The sequence below is a fragment of the Xiphophorus couchianus genome, chromosome 23, assembly GCF_001444195.1.
Source record: "Xiphophorus couchianus chromosome 23, X_couchianus-1.0, whole genome shotgun sequence".
NCBI classification, from domain to species: Eukaryota; Metazoa; Chordata; class Actinopteri; order Cyprinodontiformes; family Poeciliidae; genus Xiphophorus; species Xiphophorus couchianus.
Window position 1 is genome coordinate 26,468,641 of NC_040250.1, and position 21,154 is coordinate 26,489,794.

General features: G+C 38.8%; 1 protein-coding gene across 4 annotated transcripts in view; it reads right to left on the bottom strand.

Moving 5' to 3' along the window:
• The window catches only part of il1rapl2 (interleukin 1 receptor accessory protein-like 2), a 382,929-nt gene that overhangs the window by 4,680 nt on the left and 357,095 nt on the right, over nucleotides 1-21,154 (bottom strand). For 2 of the 4 annotated variants that reach the window (XM_028008405.1, XM_028008404.1), the window contains exons 10-17: nucleotides 9,033-9,173; nucleotides 8,190-8,250; nucleotides 6,116-6,225; nucleotides 4,065-4,109; nucleotides 1,583-1,728; nucleotides 1,417-1,494; nucleotides 1,218-1,334; nucleotides 249-371 (exon numbers count right to left, since the gene is read on the bottom strand). In XM_028008405.1, the coding sequence (XP_027864206.1) occupies nucleotides 249-371; nucleotides 1,218-1,334; nucleotides 1,417-1,494; nucleotides 1,583-1,728; nucleotides 4,065-4,109; nucleotides 6,116-6,225; nucleotides 8,190-8,250; nucleotides 9,033-9,173 (821 nt within the window). The remainder of the gene's footprint in view (nucleotides 1-248; nucleotides 372-1,217; nucleotides 1,335-1,416; nucleotides 1,495-1,582; nucleotides 1,729-4,064; nucleotides 4,110-6,115; nucleotides 6,226-8,189; nucleotides 8,251-9,032; nucleotides 9,174-21,154) is intronic. The other 2 variants (XM_028008407.1, XM_028008406.1) reach the window with 1 other exon arrangement.

Genomic DNA, 21,154 nt, shown 5'->3' on the forward strand with positions numbered 1-21,154 from the left:
GAGCTTACAAATCAACCATGATGAACTTTTGGTGAATTTTTGACAAAAAATAAACAATTTGAGTGAAAACTGATTTCTACAAAATAATAGTGATAAATTAAAATACGCAGCACCTTAGAGATTTTTTTTGTTTTCTTGCACTTTGACTTCTAGTAAAGTTCAAAGTGTTGCTTTAATCAGAACATTAAAAACACATATTGTAGTTGAATGTGTGCCAAGAGTTCGAATTGCTGTCGGCATTCACTGACCTGATGATGGCCATGGCGATTCTCGTTAGGGGGCGCTAGTGAGGCAGAGGTGGTCGTCATGGCGATGGTGGAGACAGTGGTCTGTAGGTCACCAAAGAGGCCCTGTTCACCGGAGTCCATTACCTGTAAACGGGAAAGAGTTTTCTTTTTTCCTGATCAGAATCTACCAGGAAGTAAAACCATCTTAACCGTAGAGAAGTAAAGTCAGTGAGTAGCAAACCTACAGTAACTGCTATTCACGTTTGGTTATTATTGATGGATGGATGGCTAACATCATGGTTTCATGATGCTTCTCCAATTCTTCCAAATGCCTCAGAGTGTGTTCCCTGTTGCTCATGAATCCAAGCAAAGTGTCTTGGTTTGAGGTATGAATTAGAGGTGGGCAATATGGACTTTAAGCCTCATCATGATATTTTGTGATGCCATTGTAATAATGATAAGTGACAATAAGAACTATTTATTCCATCTTCTTAGGTGTTTTGCTGTGACTGTGTCTCACAGCAATTATAGTCTCGCAAATACAAATAATGCTCATGAATAACATTGGAGTCGGTAATGAAATATCTTAGGACACCGGGCATGTAAAGAAGTGTGATTTATATCACTAAGCTGCACACAGTAACTGTGTTTTCAGATTTATTGATGCTTTTATTGAATAAACAGTGGAGAAAATAGTTAAGCAATCAATCCCAACAGATTGATTGCTTAACTACTGAGCGTTTTTAAGCTGTATTAAATTACCTTTTTCATGACGACTATGAATCAAATTCTTATAAGAAATCAATCGCGGTACATGATGAACAATGTGATAAATGCCCACCCACAGTATGAATAACTGCAGACTTGAATATGTCTGCAGTGTTCCCAACTAAGATCCTAACGGTGCAGAATTGTACATTTCTTAAGCTCCTACTGCATGTTTTACAACAAAAATGTCAGAAACATGGTTCAGTTTTTATTGCATGGTACCTGACGTCTGGACAGAGTCTCTCTGCGTTTAGCCGGCATCTCATAGACCACCTGCTTCCAAAACTTGGAGGACAGCTCGTTGCTCTTTGGACCCCTCCACTTGATAACAGATAAGACCTTCCGAGAAGAACAGCAAACGTTAGCGCTGATGTCGCTTCCCGCATCTCCTGTCCTCCATCGAATGCCATGATCTCCATACCTTGATCGTATGCTTCAGTGCGTCCACCTCTTGGTAGTTCATAACATTCTTCAAGTTTGCGCACTCTATCATGATCACCTGGGCAAACGGTGATGAGGGAAGAACAATGTAGGACCTTCTTAACACTTGAATCAAACAGGAAAGGAGGCGTCAGATTGAATCACACCTTGATCTCTCCTGTAACCAGCATGGAGTGGAGACGCGTCTCTATCTGGAAGATGCTCCAGCCTCTTTTGGCAACAAATTCTGGAGTCAAAACAATGATCAAGCGTCTGCTTTGCTCCACGCTGCGCGCCAAGTCCTCAATGTAGGCTGATGGAGAGAGAGAGAAGGAGTGTTTATGCAGAGCAACAATAAAGACCCATAAGGAATAATCTTGGCTATGATGATAATCCATTAATTTACATAGATTAACAACCGTAACCTTTGTGACATCGGAGCCCTCCTTCATGTAGCCACTAGTTCCAACAATATAACATGTACTTTTGTGTTTTTATGATGTAAAACACTTCAAACTGCCTTGTTGCTGAAATGTGTTATACAAATAAACTTGATTGATTGATTGAGTGATGTACAAAGACCTATTAAACCTAAGTCAAGATCCACTGATAGAGTCCTTTGCATCTGCGAGACATTCTGACACAACTTTGTGATTGACTTCTTTATCAGATAATAATCTCAACCACTAGGGGGCATACTAGATGATTTGATACTAACTGACCTCTTGATTTTGAATGCAGAATCAGATGTTTCCCAGTGTCAAATCATGACAGAATAGGGTTTAGCAACTATTTAGCAGACAATTCAATGAGTCAAACTTTTGGTCACATTTGATGCACTGCGACATCGATGAATAAACTTAGAGGATGTGCTTGATGTTAGGCCCTTAGTATGGGTGTGAAATAAGCAGCCATAAGTGACTTGCCTTCACATAACCCATCTAGCCAAAGAAGTCATCATGCTCTATCATTGAGTCATTTGATTATTTTGGAAGATCCAATATGGCCCTATGACATGTTCAGTGACAGCCTGGTAAAGACCAGCTACACTTTGCTTCGTCTAAACCAGGGGTCTCAAACTCCAGTCCTCGAGGGCCGCAGTCCTGCAGTTTTTAGATGTGCCACAGGTACAAAACACTGGAATGAAATGGCTTAATGACCTCCTGCTTGTGTAGATCAGTTCTCCCTAGATTCTTACTAATGACCTAATTATTCTATTCAGGTGTGGTGCAGCAGAGGCACATCTAAAAGTTGCAGGACTGCGGCCCTCGAGGACTGGAGTTTGAGACCCCTGGTCTAAAGGGTCTGGGCCCTTGGCTACTGAGAAATGATTGCTTCCTGTAGGTGTGGGTTTTTTAATTTAAAGATCAGAGCTCCCCTCATGAATCCTCTCCTAAAGCATTATATTTTATTGTTTGCTTTTGTCCCACGGCCTGATTTCCACAGGACATCCACCGTAGGTAGTGAATGACTGAATAACTGACATGGTGATTATGTGACAGAACCCCTTGTGATAGATGTTTTGACTGACACAAAACAGGAAGTGGTTTCTCAGCATTTTGCTGATGGAAAACATATCGGTCAGGGGCTGAAGGCGGCTGCATGTGGAAACACAGAAATACAGTTATTCCTGTTTACACCTCATTTCCAGTTAGTTGTTTGCAGCGTTCTCCGTGTCGGTTTTTGCAACACGTGACGCTAAAATTGCTTATTGTTTGTCTTTGTGCGTCTGTGAACAACAGATCTCCCCCCCCTCTTTCTGTGTCACCGCTCCATTCTCCTCTGTCACGTCTTCACCTGCTAACTGAATTAATGACAGAGACTCTCCAACAACACATTGCAATTTCACGCTCAATTTGAGAGGCACAAATAGTACAGAACATCCCCGAATTCAGCCCTTTTCTTCCCTGCCTCTGATGCGCCTCTTCCATCGCTCGTTTAATCTCTCTCTCTCTCTTCCCTCCGCTCTTTTTTCGCTCCTCTCGCCCTTCACCCCCCCCTTCCTCATCTCCGTTTGTGAGGATTATGTTAATCAATTAATAAAACAGCACAGACCAGTGACCGTGCCGCCACCTCTTTTCGCTCTCGTTATTTATTTTTGCGCCCTCGTGTTCGTTCCGAGGCGCTAAGTGGGCTGGATAATTGAATGGTGTGTTCAAGGTCTGCTCCGCCACCGGCTTTGGAAGAAACACTGGAAAAGAAAAAAAGAAAAAAAGGCGCATCGCTCTTTCTTGGTGGGTGTTGCACTCCTGCTCTCTGTTCCTCTCGATGTGTGTGTGTGTGTATTTATGAACAGCAGACATTTGTTTCAGGGATGTTTTTAGGGCAGCAGTGAAACCTCTGACTTTTTTTAATGATTTTTTTTTTCTTAGAAACCTAGATTTAGCTAACAGCAAACTATGTGGGGCAACGTTATTCATCAACAGCCATATTTAAGTGGCAATTTATGTTTATTTGTTAACCAATAGTAAAACCAGGGCAAAGGGTTTTTACTTTGTCACGCAGTAGTTATGTTGACTATGAATTCATTTTTCTTGGAACTTTTAGAACATAAGCTAATAATTTGACTAAAAGTAATGGCACATTGACTATTTTATTCTGTAAAGTTTAAACCACATGTTTACATGCACTGAATAAAAATATACAGACCTTTTCTTTCCTGTTTTAGGTCACTCAGGATCACAGCTACTCTTCCTATTTGATAAATAGAATAATTTCAAGGATTACTACACTTACAGTTTATAATTAACACATAGCTGTACAAACCTCAATACAGATTTCCTCTTAGTTTTGCCAGACTAAGGTTCAAGATCAACACATTTCAATATTAATTCACACCTGTTGTGTGGGTTTCAATGTGTGGAAATGAATATTTTGTCTTTAAGGCATTTTTTATATCTAAAAAGCGTCAGTAGGTATTTGTTTCAAAATATAAACTTTTTTTGAAAATCAGTTTTGGAGGTAGAGACCCACTAGAGCTTTTAAAGTAGATTATTCTTTCTTTTATCAATATTATATAGAATAAAAATTCAATTCCTTTCTCCATTTTGGTCTGACGCATTCTGTCATTCCTCTCTGTTTTATGAACAACTCTAAGTCAGAGGTGCTGTGTCTTGTAGTCCCAGTCAGACATAATGATTCCTGTAGTATAGCCGAGGTTTATCTTATGAAACAAACTGAGCTTATCTCTAATAATATAGAGGAATCACGTTGACATCAGACTTTGGATAAAAATGCCTGTTTATATTCATCAGTACAGTGTGAACATGTTAAAGTTTTCTCTTCTTTACTCCTCTTCCCTTATTTAGTTACTTTCAAGGGACAATGCTAGATATTTTCCACACACTGATATTATTGAATCAGTTGGGAAAAAAATTCATTAGTTTATTATATTAGATCACATGAAGCTTGTAAAGTCTTCATTTATGCTTTCTGGCATTTTTGCCAGTTTTACATAATTTTCAATCTAAGCTTAAAGCACTTTTATACAGTTTTCCTTTGCCTAGACCAAGATCAAATATATAGCACAGCTACAAATATTTGAATAAGGCCTAAGTGTAACTTCATCATTGAAATCAGGTGTAATTGGTCACCTGGATGTGTGTCGCTTCTGATGCTATTGAGAAACGATTGCTTCCTGGATGCAGGTTTTAAATTTTACCCAGTTGCTAACGTTTGGTCGTACGTAATTTGCCGGTTTGTTGCCATTAAGCTCACCAGAAGTTGCCTGCGCTGTAAGCAACCATTCTCCACTGCGAAGAGAGAAGAACGGAACCGAATAAGATGGCTGTTAATGTTAAATTTAATATTTGGAGGTGTGGCCAACGCCATATGAACGGCTTCATTCACTTCCTCCGCTGCCATTGCTACAGCTATAGGCAGATTACAATTGTAAAACAAACAAAAAAAACTCGCAACTCCTCCTCTCTTCGCTGATTGGACCGGTAGAAATTCCACCAAAGACAATCCACTTCAATGGGAGAAATCCTCAGGTGGAGCAGAGAAGGGAAATGAGAATCTAGCGGATTAGTGTAGAAAATGGCCAGGCTACCATCATACCAACACTAACAATAACATATCTATCAAGATAATTAGACAATGAAACTAATGCAGTACAATCTCAGTTCAACTGAGATGCCAATAATAGCAGCATGTTTTAAAAACAAACGGAATCTTAATGAAGCCAGTCGGACATTTTGGGTTTTATTTCATTTACGCTGGACTTTACAGAACTAACAAGAGCAAATTAATCACAATTACATTATATACATATATATGCAAGTGTTTTGCAAATTTTTGCACCCTTTGTGAATGTGTGTGAATGACAAGCAGTCCTGTGTAGACTCTGTAGTCCGTACTGAGTATTTGACGTGACCTCAGAAGACACAGACAAATGTGAACGTTAGCTTCTGATTGAAAGTGAGATAAAGCTTCATTTAAGTAGGAAAACTACTGTATGTATGTTTCTTTGTGTATACGTGATGTACACCTGAGAGCCGACAGAGATAGATTAGTTCAGCAGTAAGTGCGCTGTGATGAAGCTCTGCACACATTTTTATTTATTCTGACAGATTGATGAATTCTGGGGATTGGGGATTACAGTGACCTATAGAGAGAGAGTGTGTGTGCGTGTGTGTGCGTGTGGTGTGTGTGTGTGTGAGAGAGAGAGAGAGGAGGTTGATAAATGGAATGATACTTACTACTGCTGGGTATTAAATCTCTGTCTGGTATAAATAGTTTGTATCCGTAATGCTTTTCAAGAACATCCGGCAGAATCTCCAGAGCAAAGGTCTCCTCGTCGCTGCTCGTCCTGTCAGGAGAGAAAAATGGAGAAAAAAATTATTCCAGACTGAAATACAAAACATTGGGGCCACTGCTCACGGCTCCACTTATTTAAAAGGCTACTTCACATGTTTGGGAGTGGGGTTGTGCTGAGAAAATGTGACAGTCAGTGTCTAATAGAGGTACAGACAAAAAAAAAAAAAAGTCTATAGAGAGTTGCAATTTCTAGTCTTGGGAATTCTGAATCAGTTCAAAATGCTCAAAATGTCTTTTTTGGGGGGAAAATAATATTTAAAATTTTTTTTTTAATCTAAGAAGAAGCCAAGCAGCTGAGCTAACATAACCTAAAAATAAATTATGGACAAACCTATTTTTGTTTAAAAATAAAATGATGGAATTTGATACAGTATAGAACCTTATATACTTGTAAATAAATGTTCTATATGTTTACAGTGTATTTTCCTCTTGTCAGCCACGTCATTTAGGCAAACAGAATCTCTGGACTGATTGAATAGTAAAATTGGTTTCTGATTTAAAAGTCGTTTCGAATCCTGACCCTAAAACTTGGAATCAAACCTTCAATCTACCGGAGTTTAATTTAGATGTTTAACTTATTAAAATATTATATTTATTTCCATCAGATAGCTATGGTAGCTTGAGTAGATTGCTACCCAAGTTTTGGTAATGGAAACATGAATCTCTTAATATAAGGTAAAACTCTTGGACTTGCAAAATATTAGGAATTCAAGGTGAAGATTACAAAGAGGACTGAGAGTAAGCCTGGTGGTGGCAGCATCATGCTGTGGGGCTGTTTTACTGCCAGAGGTGCTGAGGCCCATTCTATTCAGATTGTTTTAGAGAAGCTAAATAGATGAAGCCTGGATAAGACTGGTTGTTTCAACAGAGAAAAATGGGACCAAAACATCATGTTTAATGTTTAAAGCAGGCTGGACTGGCCTTCACAAATCCCTGACATCAAGTCTATTGAAAATCTGCAGCGCATGCTGGAAGGTTGGAGTCTGAAAATCGACTCAAATAAGCTCAACAAAATTCAGAGGTGGTCAAATATTCAAGAGCCTGGGATGTGTGTGTGCGTTTGAGGCCGCGGCTATAATTTTGACCCGTTATGGATGAGTGAAAATCCATAAAAAGTTCAAACATGTGAATCAAATTCTTTTAAATAATCATCCCAGTTGCTTGGTGTGTGATCATTTTACCCCTCAGAAAGAGTTCAAATAAACAGCCAGAATGAAATGGTAAACGTCTGACTGTAAGCTCCAGAGCTGATGGGCTTTAAGAAACATTTATTTTGCAAATCTTTGCGAAAGTTTTATCTCTTATTCTTCACCGTCACAAAGCCCAAATCTCCTTACTTAAAAAATATGTGCAAACTTGTTGCCTCACTTTTTTTTTTTTTACAGTTGTCATTAAATTAACTGATAATTAACATTATCTTGCACAATTTTGGTGAGTGTAACTTAAGTCAACTTAATAAATCTGAATAATATGTAATTACTGGAACAGCCCAAAGGTTACTTTTTGTACATGTAATAAACCCCAAATCTTCCTGAAGAAACATTTTCATAACTTGAAACTACATTTATAAAAAAGAAAGCTTCTTGATTGGAACAGTTCCTGGCTTCTGCTTTTTTTTATTCATTTCTTACTCAGACGAACAGAAGATATAGAGAGCAGTGATAGTTTTCTAACTGTTTCTCAGTAAAACTAAGAGTGCAGTTTGTCAAGAAAATGAACATACAACTCCCTCATGGTGCAGGGAAATGCCCATGAAAAAACCCGGCTTTACTGCTATAAGAGCTTTACTGCTCTGAAAATAGACCCATTGTTCACATTATTTCAAATTAACTAGGCTCATTTGTACCTCAAAATGCTTATAAGTAGGTGAAGAAAAGCTAAATCCACTTAATTTATTTGAATAAAGTGAACGTTGTAAAGGTATTACACTGTTTAATTCAAATGTATTAGTCTGACCTGCCCAAAGAGTCCAGGTCCACCTTAGTGTAGGACAGGTAGGCGTCGTACTCCTTGTTGTCTGGGGAGAGAAAAGAAAACAGATGATGAAGACAAGCTGCATGGACTCAAACCCGTCGCTTCTCTAGCTGTGCTTCCGTTGCAAATGTACGCAAAATTTTGTCATAAGCGGCATTTATGCTGACCACAAAACTGCGCAAATGGAAATTATGAAAATGAATTTGCCTAATTGAAATATGACAATATAGAAAAAGCTCATGTCTTTGGATAAAAAGTTTTTCCACTACGATGAGGTGGTTTTTCTGGCCATATCGCAATTGGTTTATTTTGCAAAACCGCAGTGGAAACGGTGTTTTCACATCGCATGAGTCACGTGATCAACAACCGAATGTCACTACTGGCCCAAACCGCTAAGAAGACGACGACAGGAAGTAATTGGAGGATGATGGTACGCATGATTTCTAAATATCACATGAACAAACTTATTCATGTGGGATTTTAATTACCTTTTTTATTAAACAGAAACACAGCAATTGCAAAATTGTGTTTTTCCACATTAGCAGAATGTCAACAAAGATTTGTGCACCTTTGTAATGGAAATGGCGCCAATATTCCGCTAATATAAACCCTAACACCCCCCCCCCCTTATTGACAATAAAAGGTGGCGCGTTTCCATTGGGCAAAGTTAGTCACAAAATGTGAAATTATGTAGTCAGTTATACAACTTCTGGCTACTACTGTAGCATTTCTCTTAGAGAGGAATGCTGACTCCGTTTTCCACAGGTTAAGCATTTCCCGTCAAATACCATGAAGAATCCCCCGGAGGAATGCCGAGCAGCTCACCATCTTCAGCCTCGTCGCTCCCGAAGTGTCTGCGGTAGCAGAGCATGATTTCCAGGTTGTAGCACTTATAAAGCGCAGTTAGGATCCCCAGCAGCAGCAGGATGACCCCAAGGCCGCCCGCCAGCTCCAGGCGATACATATCTGCCAGAGATACAGCGGGGAGAGAACGCACAACCCATGAGATCCTTATCGGCTAACTGTGTGAGGAATTCCAGCTGAAGTGGGAGGTAAATACAGGTAAAAGCTTTTATTTTCGTGTTCTCTGATTTTACTTTGCTTCGTCCTTCTTAACAAACTACTCCGCTAACACCTGAGGGTATCTACGGCAACCTGACTTTCAGGAACAGATAAGCAGGAGCTTCAATTCCCTTCAGAGTGGCCCTTTTTGTAAGCAGAATCTCCTTCAGTCGCAAAAAAAAGAATCTGATAATAATGGCTTTTCAGTTGGGATGATTATTTTTTTTGATGAGTCACAGCAGCCTCTAGAAGCATCATTCAGAGACCGCCAATCATTCCTATCGGTGCAGCACAGACAAAAGGAGCTGTGTGACTAAAGCAGAAAACTCTCCATAGACAAAGCAGACGGGTTGTTAAGCTAGGGTCAAATCAGCTAGCAGCTAACGACTGCTGTCTACTATGGATATTTGTGTCTTTCATAAGAGTGATTCAGTTTGAATGTTCATGATGAAAGACGAAATGAACAACCCACTTAATGCTTTAAATGGAGGTCAGAGAAGGCAGTCCTTGATGGCTGCATGGGAGGAAATGAATTTGAATCAGGAAAGGCTTAAAAAAAAACCTGATAAAGATAAAGCTAGGTATACAGCCCTGCTTAGCCCGAAGAGATTATTATCACTTCCTGAATGGAAGCGGTGGTGCTAGTGACATACGCACCGTCACTGCTTGATTTCATCTGTATAATGTCTTGCTTGGTTAGTTTTTATTTTAAGTCATTTCCTGTTTGACACGAGTATTAAATTGTAAAGCCTTTAGATCAGTGATGTCCAAACATTTTTCCGGTGTGGGAGCGGAAAGTATTTAGATTTTTCAGGCTCACCTGATCAACAGCAAACTAAACGCACATTATTTTAATAAAACAGAATGATTTCTGTAGAGAAATGATCTGTAGATGGGCAGTGTTATGTAAAATAGGCTTTTTGAGCATGTTATGCCTCATCAAAACAGACCTGGAGTGTGATGTGTTTGAGAAATCCTTTAATCTCCATGGCAACCACTCATCTGTGCTATACGCCTGGGTGAACCTAGCTCCGCCTTCCTCCTCCTTCAGATCATCCACTCAGCCACTCAACTCCTTCAGACTAGCCAGCAGCAATTAGCAAACAACTGGTGGAACAGCTGAGCTCATTATAGGAGCTGCTTCTCAGTGCAACAATGGTAAAATCGTTGTTAAAGGGTTAATAGAGGAGCCATGTTGTGATGACTTCCTGTAGGTGGAGTTTCAGAAAGAGCTTCTTAAAGAGATAGAGGCCTGATTTCAAAGCAATAAATGACAAAGTCAAATTTCTTTGACTTTGTATGCTGGATATTTTTATAACAACTGAAGGTAACATATTTAATTGATTGTGCTATACAATGATACTATGTGCCTAGAAAATACATAATATGCCCTTTTAAGAGTCTAAGGCGTTTACCAGTTGAAAAGACCCCAGTTGATGATTTTTCTCCTGATTTTTTTTGTCTTTTCAGCAAGAACAGGCTACGACTCTCTCACTTCATTTTGCCAAGTTAATAAATAGTCCTAATTGTTTTTCTAGTTTGCATAACCAGATTTAGAATAATCCAGCTAGCACAGTGTGACATGATCAAGTCTCACATGTTTCCTGACATTGCACAGTTTGTGTTGAACTTGTAGATTTAGTGTTACCGCTCAGCCTGTTAGAGCTTCTGTAACAAACACTTGAAGTTGACTTGATGTTTTGGGTCACAGTGCTTCTCTATAGGAACAGTCACTTTGCGTGACGCATAGGAGTGTGTTTAATCTGCAGTGCATGCATACTGAAACGTTTTAACTGTTTGCTTCGGTTGGGTTGTGTGTCGACGCTGACATGTTTGCTTCGTGAAACCATTCAAACTATTTTGTGTTTTACAAAACCAAAAATTAAGAGAAAAAAAACAACAAAAAACACAAACAACTCCTGCTGTATTACAAAGCGCCATGCCTTATGGAATCACGTCGACATGTCAGACACAATCTCAGACGCAGTGTGTGTATGAATGAATGATGGTGCCTTCGTAGGCAATATGAGTGTATGGGAGATTAATGGAACATGGCTGGTGAATGACACCCTGGGAAATATGATCCATTTGTGCCTCCCTCTCCATCACCGCATCATCCGACACAAACACACACACACGCGCGCACACCCCCGCACGCAAGTAAACACACGCTGGCTCTTCTCGTCCCCAACTTCTCCTGGAAGCACTTCATTCCACGACAACACTTTATTGATTTTTTTCCAGTCACGGCGAGGAATTCTGCTCCAATCCACATTTCAGAGTGCAGATGGGACTTTTCCTTAACGCGGTTCGATACAGTGATATGTTTCCCATGACATAAGGTACAGGCTCAAAACTAATGCGTCAGCATGGACGGACAACACTGAATAATAATAAAACACGACTACTTCTAAGGCTTCATCAGACACGTTGCAGTTGAATTAGCTTGTATCTTTTTATCTTATTTAACTGAGACAAACTATATTCGTTTTGTTGCTGTGTTTGAAATTGTCTCTCTTGTAAATGAGATCTTGGATCTCAATGAGACAACCTGTTTAAATGGTCAAATGAAATCAATACAAGTATATTTTATTACAAAAGACATTCTAAAAGCAAAGAGACGCATAGTGGGGAACATAGTAATAGCGTACTGAACTGAACAGAAAGATCCAGCCAATTGTGATACGGCCAAAATAAAAATAAAAAACACTTCGTCCTAGCGGCAAAACGTTTCATCAAAAAATTAGTTTTTTCAAAACTGCTGTGTTTCCACTGAGTACATTTGTTTACAAAATGTCAAATTGCTCAATTCTATGGTCAATGGAAAATACTGAGTGGCTAAATGGCCGAGTTGTTCAAGAACATCTTGAACTAGAACTCAAAGGTTTAGTCCTCACAGGTTAAAACTAAAATCCAGACTGAATTCAAAGTCCCAACATGCATCAGTTCTTCTTAACTGAACAAATGTTTTAGAAGTAAAAAAAATAGTGAAAAAGGTGGGTGTTATGTTTCAACTGAGAATTGATTACATGATTATGTTGCATTACTGACATTTCAAATGAATAATTTAATTTAGCCAAATTCAGAATAACGCTGCTTTCATTTGTTTGCTTTTCTGACTTATTTAGGAGAACTATTCTTTGAAAAAGCATTCGCACTGTAAATACAAAATCTTACCAAGTATTTTGGTTTATGTTCTAGTGCTGATTTCTTAGTTTACTTGAAATAAGACAAAAGTAACTGTTCAGCAAGATATTGGAGCTTGTTTTAAAAAAATAATTCCTTAATATTAACCAAAAAGCTCTTGTTCCACCGGCTGATTATTTCACTTATAACATGTGAAAAATGTCTTGTTCTAAATGAAATGATCTGCCAGTGGAACTAGACCTTTTCCATCAATATTAAGGAATTATTTACTTAATGCAAGCTCAAATATTTTGCTAAGAAGTTACTTGGAAGTTAGATTTGCCTTATTGCAGGTGCAGGAAGATATTTGTACCAACTATAGCAACTTTGTAGCAACTACACCAAAAACACTTGATAAGATTTTATCTTTGCAGATTTCTTCACATTTTTGCTCTTTTTTTTTCTTACCTAAATGATTCAGATCAACAAGCAAATGTCAACATCATCCATTATCTTCCACTTAATCCAGAGTCAGGTTGGGTTTGAACACCCCCCCCCCCCCCCCCGACGTTTTTAGGGGCTGATGCACAAAAATGTAATTAACTTTCAGACATGCATCGGTTCAAAAACAGGTTCAGTCTTCAAACAGCCGTTTTCTACTATTTCAGCTTTGGAGCGACCTGGAAGGTTTATGAACATTACTAACAAGCCAATTAAACACAGGGATAATTATGTCAAAAATGATAGCACCCCAGTAGCCATTGTGCCATTTTATTTTTTGCATTGCTTATGTGGAAAATATGGAAATAGCTATCATTTTTCAGCTTAATGTCATATCTTGAGACTTTTACACGACTCTGCTTAGAGTTTTATGACCCACACAGGAGCCAGAGTCAGTAGTGTGTGTGTGTGTGCGGGTGTGTGTGTGGGTGTGTGTGTGTGCGCGCGCTGTAGCCTAGTCATTGGGAAAGAAGCAGGTACATCCTGAACAGGTTTCCAGGTTTCATTGAGACAAATGAAACAATCAGACACACACACACACACACACACACACACACACGCCTGTGGACAGTTTTTGAATCTCCAATAAGCTCTGTGCATGTCTGAACTGTAATATGAAATCATAGCGCAAAAAGAAAACCAAAAGATTGAAAAAGAAGAATAAATAAAGCTTCATACACAAATTCGAGACAACAAACTTTTTGGCATGGAACAAGTTGTTGTTTTTAGGTGAACAGGTTTTCTTTACAGGTTAGCAGTTTGTGTTTGTCAGACATCAATGTGACCTCAGGGCACCAAATCACTGAAGTACTTTCATTTTCTTTGCTTTCATGAACCCAGAGCCGCAGCTTGTGTATTATTCTTGCTCACCACTTAATATAAAGCCAAATTTTCTCTTTGACAGAACGATAAATACATTTAAACTGAAGGCTGAAAATCTTCATGTTGCTTGTGTCAGTGTAGGTGCAATTTGGAGGAGTGTGCGATTCTTTACAGCTGAGAGCCATATCACCGTTATTGGTTCAATAAAAGTGTTTGCTGTTGTAAAATACAAAGTTACGTCTCTGTATTTAAACAAATGACTAAATTAAAACAGAAGAGAAAGCCAGTCTGATGACACGGCTAATACATTAGCTTTATCTAAAAGCTTTAGGTAACAAATTTTAAGATGATTAGTTTTTTTTTAAGAAATTCCCAATCTTTCTCTTTTTGTGCCTCAGTTCAAACTGATTCAGTATTAATTTTTTTCTTTATGTTTTTTTCATTCAAATTTGAATTTGGGTAATTAATTTTGTTAAGTGACATAACTCTCACTATGAGAGAAAAAGAAAATGAAATCAGCTTCATTTTCTTTTTAAAAATGTGTTTCCTAACACTTTTTATTTTTATTATTTTCTTTTTGTTTGTAGAAAAACAAACAAACAAAGAAAAACTATGTCCACATTCACCACTATCAGAAAATCGAGGAAAATGCAACAGTGACGACTGATACCAAACAAATTTAAATACAGAAAAGTAAAATAAGTTGGATAAAATGGGTGGTGGGGAGGAATTTCAATGATCATTTGAAAAATTAATCGAGTTAAAAAAGAAAATGAGAAGTAAATTCAGCCTCAGATCTCATTTTGTCATCCACACATTTGGAAGATGTACGTTGTGCTTCTTTTCACTCTTGCATCTCATTTAAATATATATAAACTGAGCAGTTTTAAGTTTGACCTTTTGTCTTCTTCCATGTTTAAATTTCCATGTCATTTTATGTTACAGAATCAACCGGATAGAAAACAACTGAGACAGATAACAATAAGACCTAAAAAAGACACCAAGTTCATCTCTTTATTAAAAATACAGGTTCTGATTTCTCTTAAAGTAATACACTCCTGTTTCTCACATTACCCACTACAGGAAAAGACACTACCACGTCTGACCAGTAGGCGTCTCTCTAACTCTACCTCCACCAGACGCATCGCTTCCACTCAGAGTTAAAGCTCAGGAGGAAGGGAATTAAAAAAAAGAAGTCCAAGCAGAGGTAAGAAAAGCAGCAAATTTAACTAATTGCCAAATATGTGCTTTGTGGTAAAATGACCTCAGAATGCCTGCATTGATAATGAGACAGATTCAGAAATCTGTTTCTCCTCTCCTCCCGCTGTTCCATGAACGATTGTCAGGTAGTTTCCATGTGTAACGACTTACTACCTTCGTCTGAAACCCGAGAGCGAGCAGAACCTTAAAATTGATTTTTAACCGGGCTTTTTACTCGTCCGCCTCATAGAAAGGAGGTGAACTGGTGTCTGTGGGCGGAGGGGGAAGAGAATGATTAAAGAAAGTTCAATGAGATGAGAAACTTTTTCCTCCTCCCAGAACCAAACACCAGACTGGCACCTTAATTTCTTCCACAACTTTCACTTTGTGTCCCACTGACTCATTTTTTTTCTCTCAATTTGGTTTTAATAAGCAATATGTCAAAAAACCATATGCAGTATTCCTCAGCTGATGTTTTCTGGTTCTACACAGTATGGATCTGTGTCATCAGGTGCCAATATTCTTCAATGCTTGCATTTTATTTAATAAACTGATATGTTGCACACACACCTGACGTGATGTATTTTGTTGCCCAAAGTATACACAGGTTCAGTTAGAAAAACGAAGGTTGAATTTAGGGATGAACTAATATGATAATTTGGGACGATATTGATATCCGATGTTAATGTTGCTGTTATGTTCAATAACAGATATTTACCTTTATTTTATGTATTTTACTGCCGTTTTGACACATTTGGAGAAGAAAACACAAGAAACAGGCGGCAATAAGATAAAAATAAATGTTGGTTGTTCATATTGGTTCAGTTCTACTTATCAGTCTAATACCAATATGTTAAAAAATCAGAGATATCGGCCGATACCGATGTTAGTGCTGATATATTGTACAGCCCTAGTTAACTTTCATTTGTTTTCCATCTAAAACTAGAATGCACGGAGGAAGATGAAGAGTAAAATTTCACTGCAAAAAGAAGCTTTGCTCTTCATTTCACTTATAACCAGAGATGTATTGATGTGATATTAATACCCGTATGAGTCCCGATATTGAAAAAAAATTCCAGATTGGTATCGGTGACGATGAGAGCAGATCTATTCAGTCTGCTTTATTATTAATTTTATGTTATATTTAATTGCACTTGCTGAATTAATTGAAAGACGGTTTGTTGCAGTTTATCTTATTTCATTGTCAGTTTCAGGTAATAAAATTTCCATTGGCTCTTATCCTCCTAATTGAACTGACTGAACAGATTAAAGATGTGTTATTTTTACATGTTTGACCAAGCTTGTGAAGCTGTTGGTGTTTTTAAGTGTGCTGTACCGGTGCAGAGTTTGAAAATACATTTGTAATTCAGTGAGAATGCCTTACTTTATGGATATAAAAAAAAAAAAGCTTTTTGTACAGGCATTGTTGGAGATGCCTGTTTCCATTTAAATGCCGGTAAAAATCAAGAACGCGTTGTGTCCGTTGTTCAACTGGGAGTGGAGTCCCAGCTGTCATGCCACGTCAGTAGAACGCCCTCAGTAACCGTTCTAAACACAGTTTGCTCTACCATCCTAAAACTATGTCCAAAACCTACAATGAAAAAAAAAATCTTTCCACAGCTTTCACAAAACTTTGACCGGCATCAGAGGAACAATGTCTCCATCTGTCCTACCAGTTTGTCACTTTCTCTCTCCTGTCAGCTCCTCCAGTCCGTCTCCCTTCCTGCCCCCCAGCCCCTGCTAAGACTCCCGTCATGGTGGCTGAGGGCAGCTCTTTCTGCTCTGTCAGTTACGATAAGTGGACGGTGTGTACCGTAGGTGTGCGTGTGCACGCGTGCAACACGGATGCATCAAGCCATTACCTTGGGTCAATGCAGAGCGAGGGCACATCCTAATTCAATCACACACGCACACACACATACACTCGGAGAATGAAATCAAGCTTTGCTAACGTGCGCTAACTTAGGATAACTCCTGTTTTGTTCAGGGCCGCCATGTTGCGTTCAGGGACCCAAATGCGACCCTATTAGCTCCAAGGATTTAGGCAGGAGAATCTGGAACAATTGGCCCAGTTAGTGAACTTTTACACAGAAAGAAGAGAAAGTTTGTAAAAGATTTTGCTTGTCTGAACAGTTTCAGTCATTCTAAGGATTTGGTGGCTAGGAGAGTAGAGAGAAGGTAGATTTTTTTTTTGTATCAAAGTTCTGTAAGTGGGAAAATTACAAACACTCACTGTATGTTTGACTAAACCCAAAGAAAGCAGCATCTCCAGCAGAGACATAACAAGCTGATTATATATTCGCCTTTTGTGGCGTTTCAATGCGCCTTCAGCCTGAGACGAACAGACTGGGCTCCCTCTGAACCCCGTCAATCAGCCAGGCTGCTCGTTTCGGCACGCAACGATTCTACGTTAAACGTGTGTTAATGCATCTCTGAAGAAATGCAAAGCAAAGCGGATCTTTTCGGTCACAGAATGGTGAAAGCAGACGTTTTGGATAGAATGTGGCTGGTATTTCCCACTAAAGTAGAAATACATAAATCAAAATATATCTCTGAGTTCTGCACCAATATTGATGACCTCTCATGAACATTTCAAGACCCAGTAAGTTGTACATACTGGATTTTCTGGATTATAAATTGCCCCGGAATATATTATATCAAAAAAAAAAAAAAAAAAAAAAAAAAGCATCTTGAAGATAAAAAAAAAAAGTGGTATGTAAGTTGTTCTGGACTATAAGTTGTAGGATCAGCCAAACCTTTAGAAAAGGTGCCACTTAGTCTGGAAAATACAGTATTAATAAAACTGATCATTTGGTAATTTATGACCAAACTTGAAATATTTTTTAAAATGTGTCTGCATTTGTTCTAAAACTCCTGAAAAGCAGGTATTGCTGTATCTCTATCTTTGAGTCCATTTATAACTACAAAGTTAACTTTTACTTTGAAAGCTAATAAACTGATCAAACTACAAACAGACTTAATTTATTTACATCTTTTCTAGTCATAGTGACTACACAAAGCAAGTTGCACTCACTAATGCGCACACATTCATGTTCCGATATGCAGATCGGTCGACAGCTTGGAGGTAAGTGCCTTGCTCAGGGGCGCATCAACATGTGGATGGAGGAAATCTGACCCGAAACTTTTGGATTACATCACTGTAAATTTACACAAAAATGTCAAAATTCTCACAGAAACGTAAAGTTAGTTACACTTAAAGAAAATACTGCTGTTAGTTTATAAATCACTGAACCAAAACACATTAAAGATCTGTTGGTGTTATTTGAACCTTCTAGACCTCCCAGGTTCTGGTTCTGGCTCTGCTCTGCATCCAGAACCAGAACCGCACCTGGAGAAGCGGCATTCAGCTTCTATGCACCCTAAATCTGGAACAAACATCCAGAAAACTGAAAAGATGCTGAAGCACTGATTTCAAAGCTAAACCCCGGCCTGTTTAGAACTGCCTTTGATTTGCAGAGAGTGAAAGATTGATCAGCATATTTGATGTGTATTTGCTTGACGATCTTGATGACGGCGTTTGACAAAATCTAATGTTTGTTGCTTGTTTCATGATTAGTTACTGTTATTATGATGTCACACATTGAACTGCTGTGTTGCTGAAAGGCTTTTCAAATAAACTTGTCTTGATTCCTTGCTTCTGAAAACTAAAATATAACAGACTTTAAAAAAAAACTAAATGTTTTCCTTATTTCACTTACTATTGCTTTAAATCACCTTTGTGTTACTTTATTCTTCCTGAAATATTACAAACATTTTTAAAAGTCCCTCTTTATATTTTGCCTCCAGGTTTACGGTACCACTTCTAGCTGTACTCTATTGAACCTTCTTTGACAATTTAATTTCTATGTTGTCATTTTCAGCCTAAAATAAAGGCGATTATATAAAACTCTCTCATATAACTGTAGAATATGTCCAATTTCCCTGTCTGAAGTTTACATGGTGAAATTTTGAGAAGCCAGCAGACCTGAAGTCCTCGATGAGCTACACGCCGACTGCACCGCCTTCTCTCAGCTTTGAAGCTGGAGTTAAATCAAGGTTAAAGCGTTCATCTGCTGCTCACTTTCTGTCAGTGTGAAAAAATCAGAGAGCAGATATAGATGAGGAAAAAAGAGACTTCTATTCTTCAGGATTTGGATTAGGGGGGGAAATAGAGAGCGACAAACCATATCTCTACAGTGTTGTGTATCTTCAGACATCTCTGAGGTTTTAGGATTTAAAGAAATAATTTAGAGGAAAGCAGAAACGAGAAGAAAGAATCATGATAGAGTGTTTTGGAGCAGAGCAGTCCAGAACCCAGCCTGAGCTATTGGTCAAGGTCACTGTAGGGTCCTGCGGATAATGAGGCCTGTGTAGTCCTCTGTATTCGTTTGCCTAGAAAGTCTGATTTGTTTTGGGGAGGTTCGAATGCATCATCAAACTCTGGTCCGACTAAAAACGTTGATCTCGGCTCAGTTGAAGTGAACTCTGGTGTGATTCGAATCCATGTGTGAACGCCGAGCAGACCGGAGATCGCTCCCAACGCAGACAACTGACTGCAGTGCAGGGCATTCTGGGTAAATATAACCAAAACAAACAGGCTAGTGGGAGAAACGGGTCAAAAAGAGAAATCCTACAACAGCTAAAGTCTGATGCCGCTACATTTTTGTTTACATTTCATGAAGAAGGAAGTTGCGCTCATGTCTTCTTCAGAGGTTTTTGTGCCATTTCCTTGGGTGGTTCTTGGTGGAGCGCCACCACAGGTGAAGAGGGGAACAGCTTCTTCAATAAGTTCAGTTCGTTTGACTCAGTGCAGTGTGAAAACGAACCACACCGGCTGAAAATGTAACAAATAATGCAATTTTGGTCCCTTTTGAAACTTGAGTCTACTGGACTATCCGGTATTAAAAGACCACAAGTTTTATTTGACTTTTTTTTTTCCCAAAATCACTTTACAAGTTCTAAGACTGATGAAGAATGCTTTTTAAGGCTCAGTCAGTATGAAGAGATGAGGAATGTTCCAACACTTTTCTGTCAGTAACACATGTACCCTGGAGTGAGACTTCCTGTTTGTTAGTTTAAAGCTTTGGCTGTGTGAGCGTGCATGCATGCATACGGTTGTATGTGATTACACTGAGAGTAATGACAACTCCAGGACTCTCATCCCGAACCCCTCTGGAAGTGCCTCAGGCTGCGGGTGCCTCTGGTGCCGGGGACGTACCAGAAGACAGATTTGGTTTCTAAAGCAATGCGGCGGGAGTCAGATGTTTAAAAGAGAAAGATGCGTTTCTACTCCTCTGCCCTCCTCCACCTGCATGACTTTTCTCCTCCTTTTTCCCCCAAACTTCGTCTCCGTCTCCATCTTTCCGCACTACCTCTCTCTGATTTCTCGCCTTGTTTTGCCTCCCACTGCTCTTCTGCCTGTTTATCTTTTCCGGCGTTTTTCGTCCCTACATACATATGCTTCATACGGAGGGCAGTCACCCAGCTCTCTTTTCTTTCAGAGATCTGAGCTTACCATGACAACTCATCTTCTCCTGCAGCACTGTTCTAACACTCTTAGCTTCTCTCTGTCTCTGTAGTTTTTTCTTTTTTTTACTGTTGAACTTTGACTCACACCGGCCTGTTCTCTCTGTTCGCCAGATGGAGAGCAAGATGTGGCATGAAAAGAAGCTGCACCCTCATGCATATTTAAAGCAGCAGCTACTTTGTTTTACAGTTAAAGAAGCTCTTAGACCCATTTGACTTTTTCACATTTCGTCTTGTTTTTACCAAAAACTTGCATTTTATCTGAATTGTGTCATAAATCAGCTCAATGTAATGCGTTAACGTTGCACTTTCTTTTCCAAGACCATTGAGCAGGTATGGAAGCATCCAAGAGACTCAGTTAGGTAAAAAATAAACGCATCTGGAATAAAATTTTCTCTACAACTAATCGTCATGACTGAATGAATTATTTTACAAAGAATGGGCAGAAACCTTCATCTTCTAAATGCACAAAGAAAACCTAAATGTCTGGGAGCCAAACATGCGGTTCTACAAAATACTGACTAACAGGGGCTAAATAAAAATGCACACCTCACTTTTCAGTTTTTATATTTGCAAAAAATCTATGAAAAACAATGTCAATACTCTTTCAATTCACAATTATCTACTTAATTGTTTTGGTCGCATAAAACCTCTGGTGTTTCTTCCACTGCAGGCTCTGAGCAGCCAACGAAGCGAGCGGCGTCCGGCCC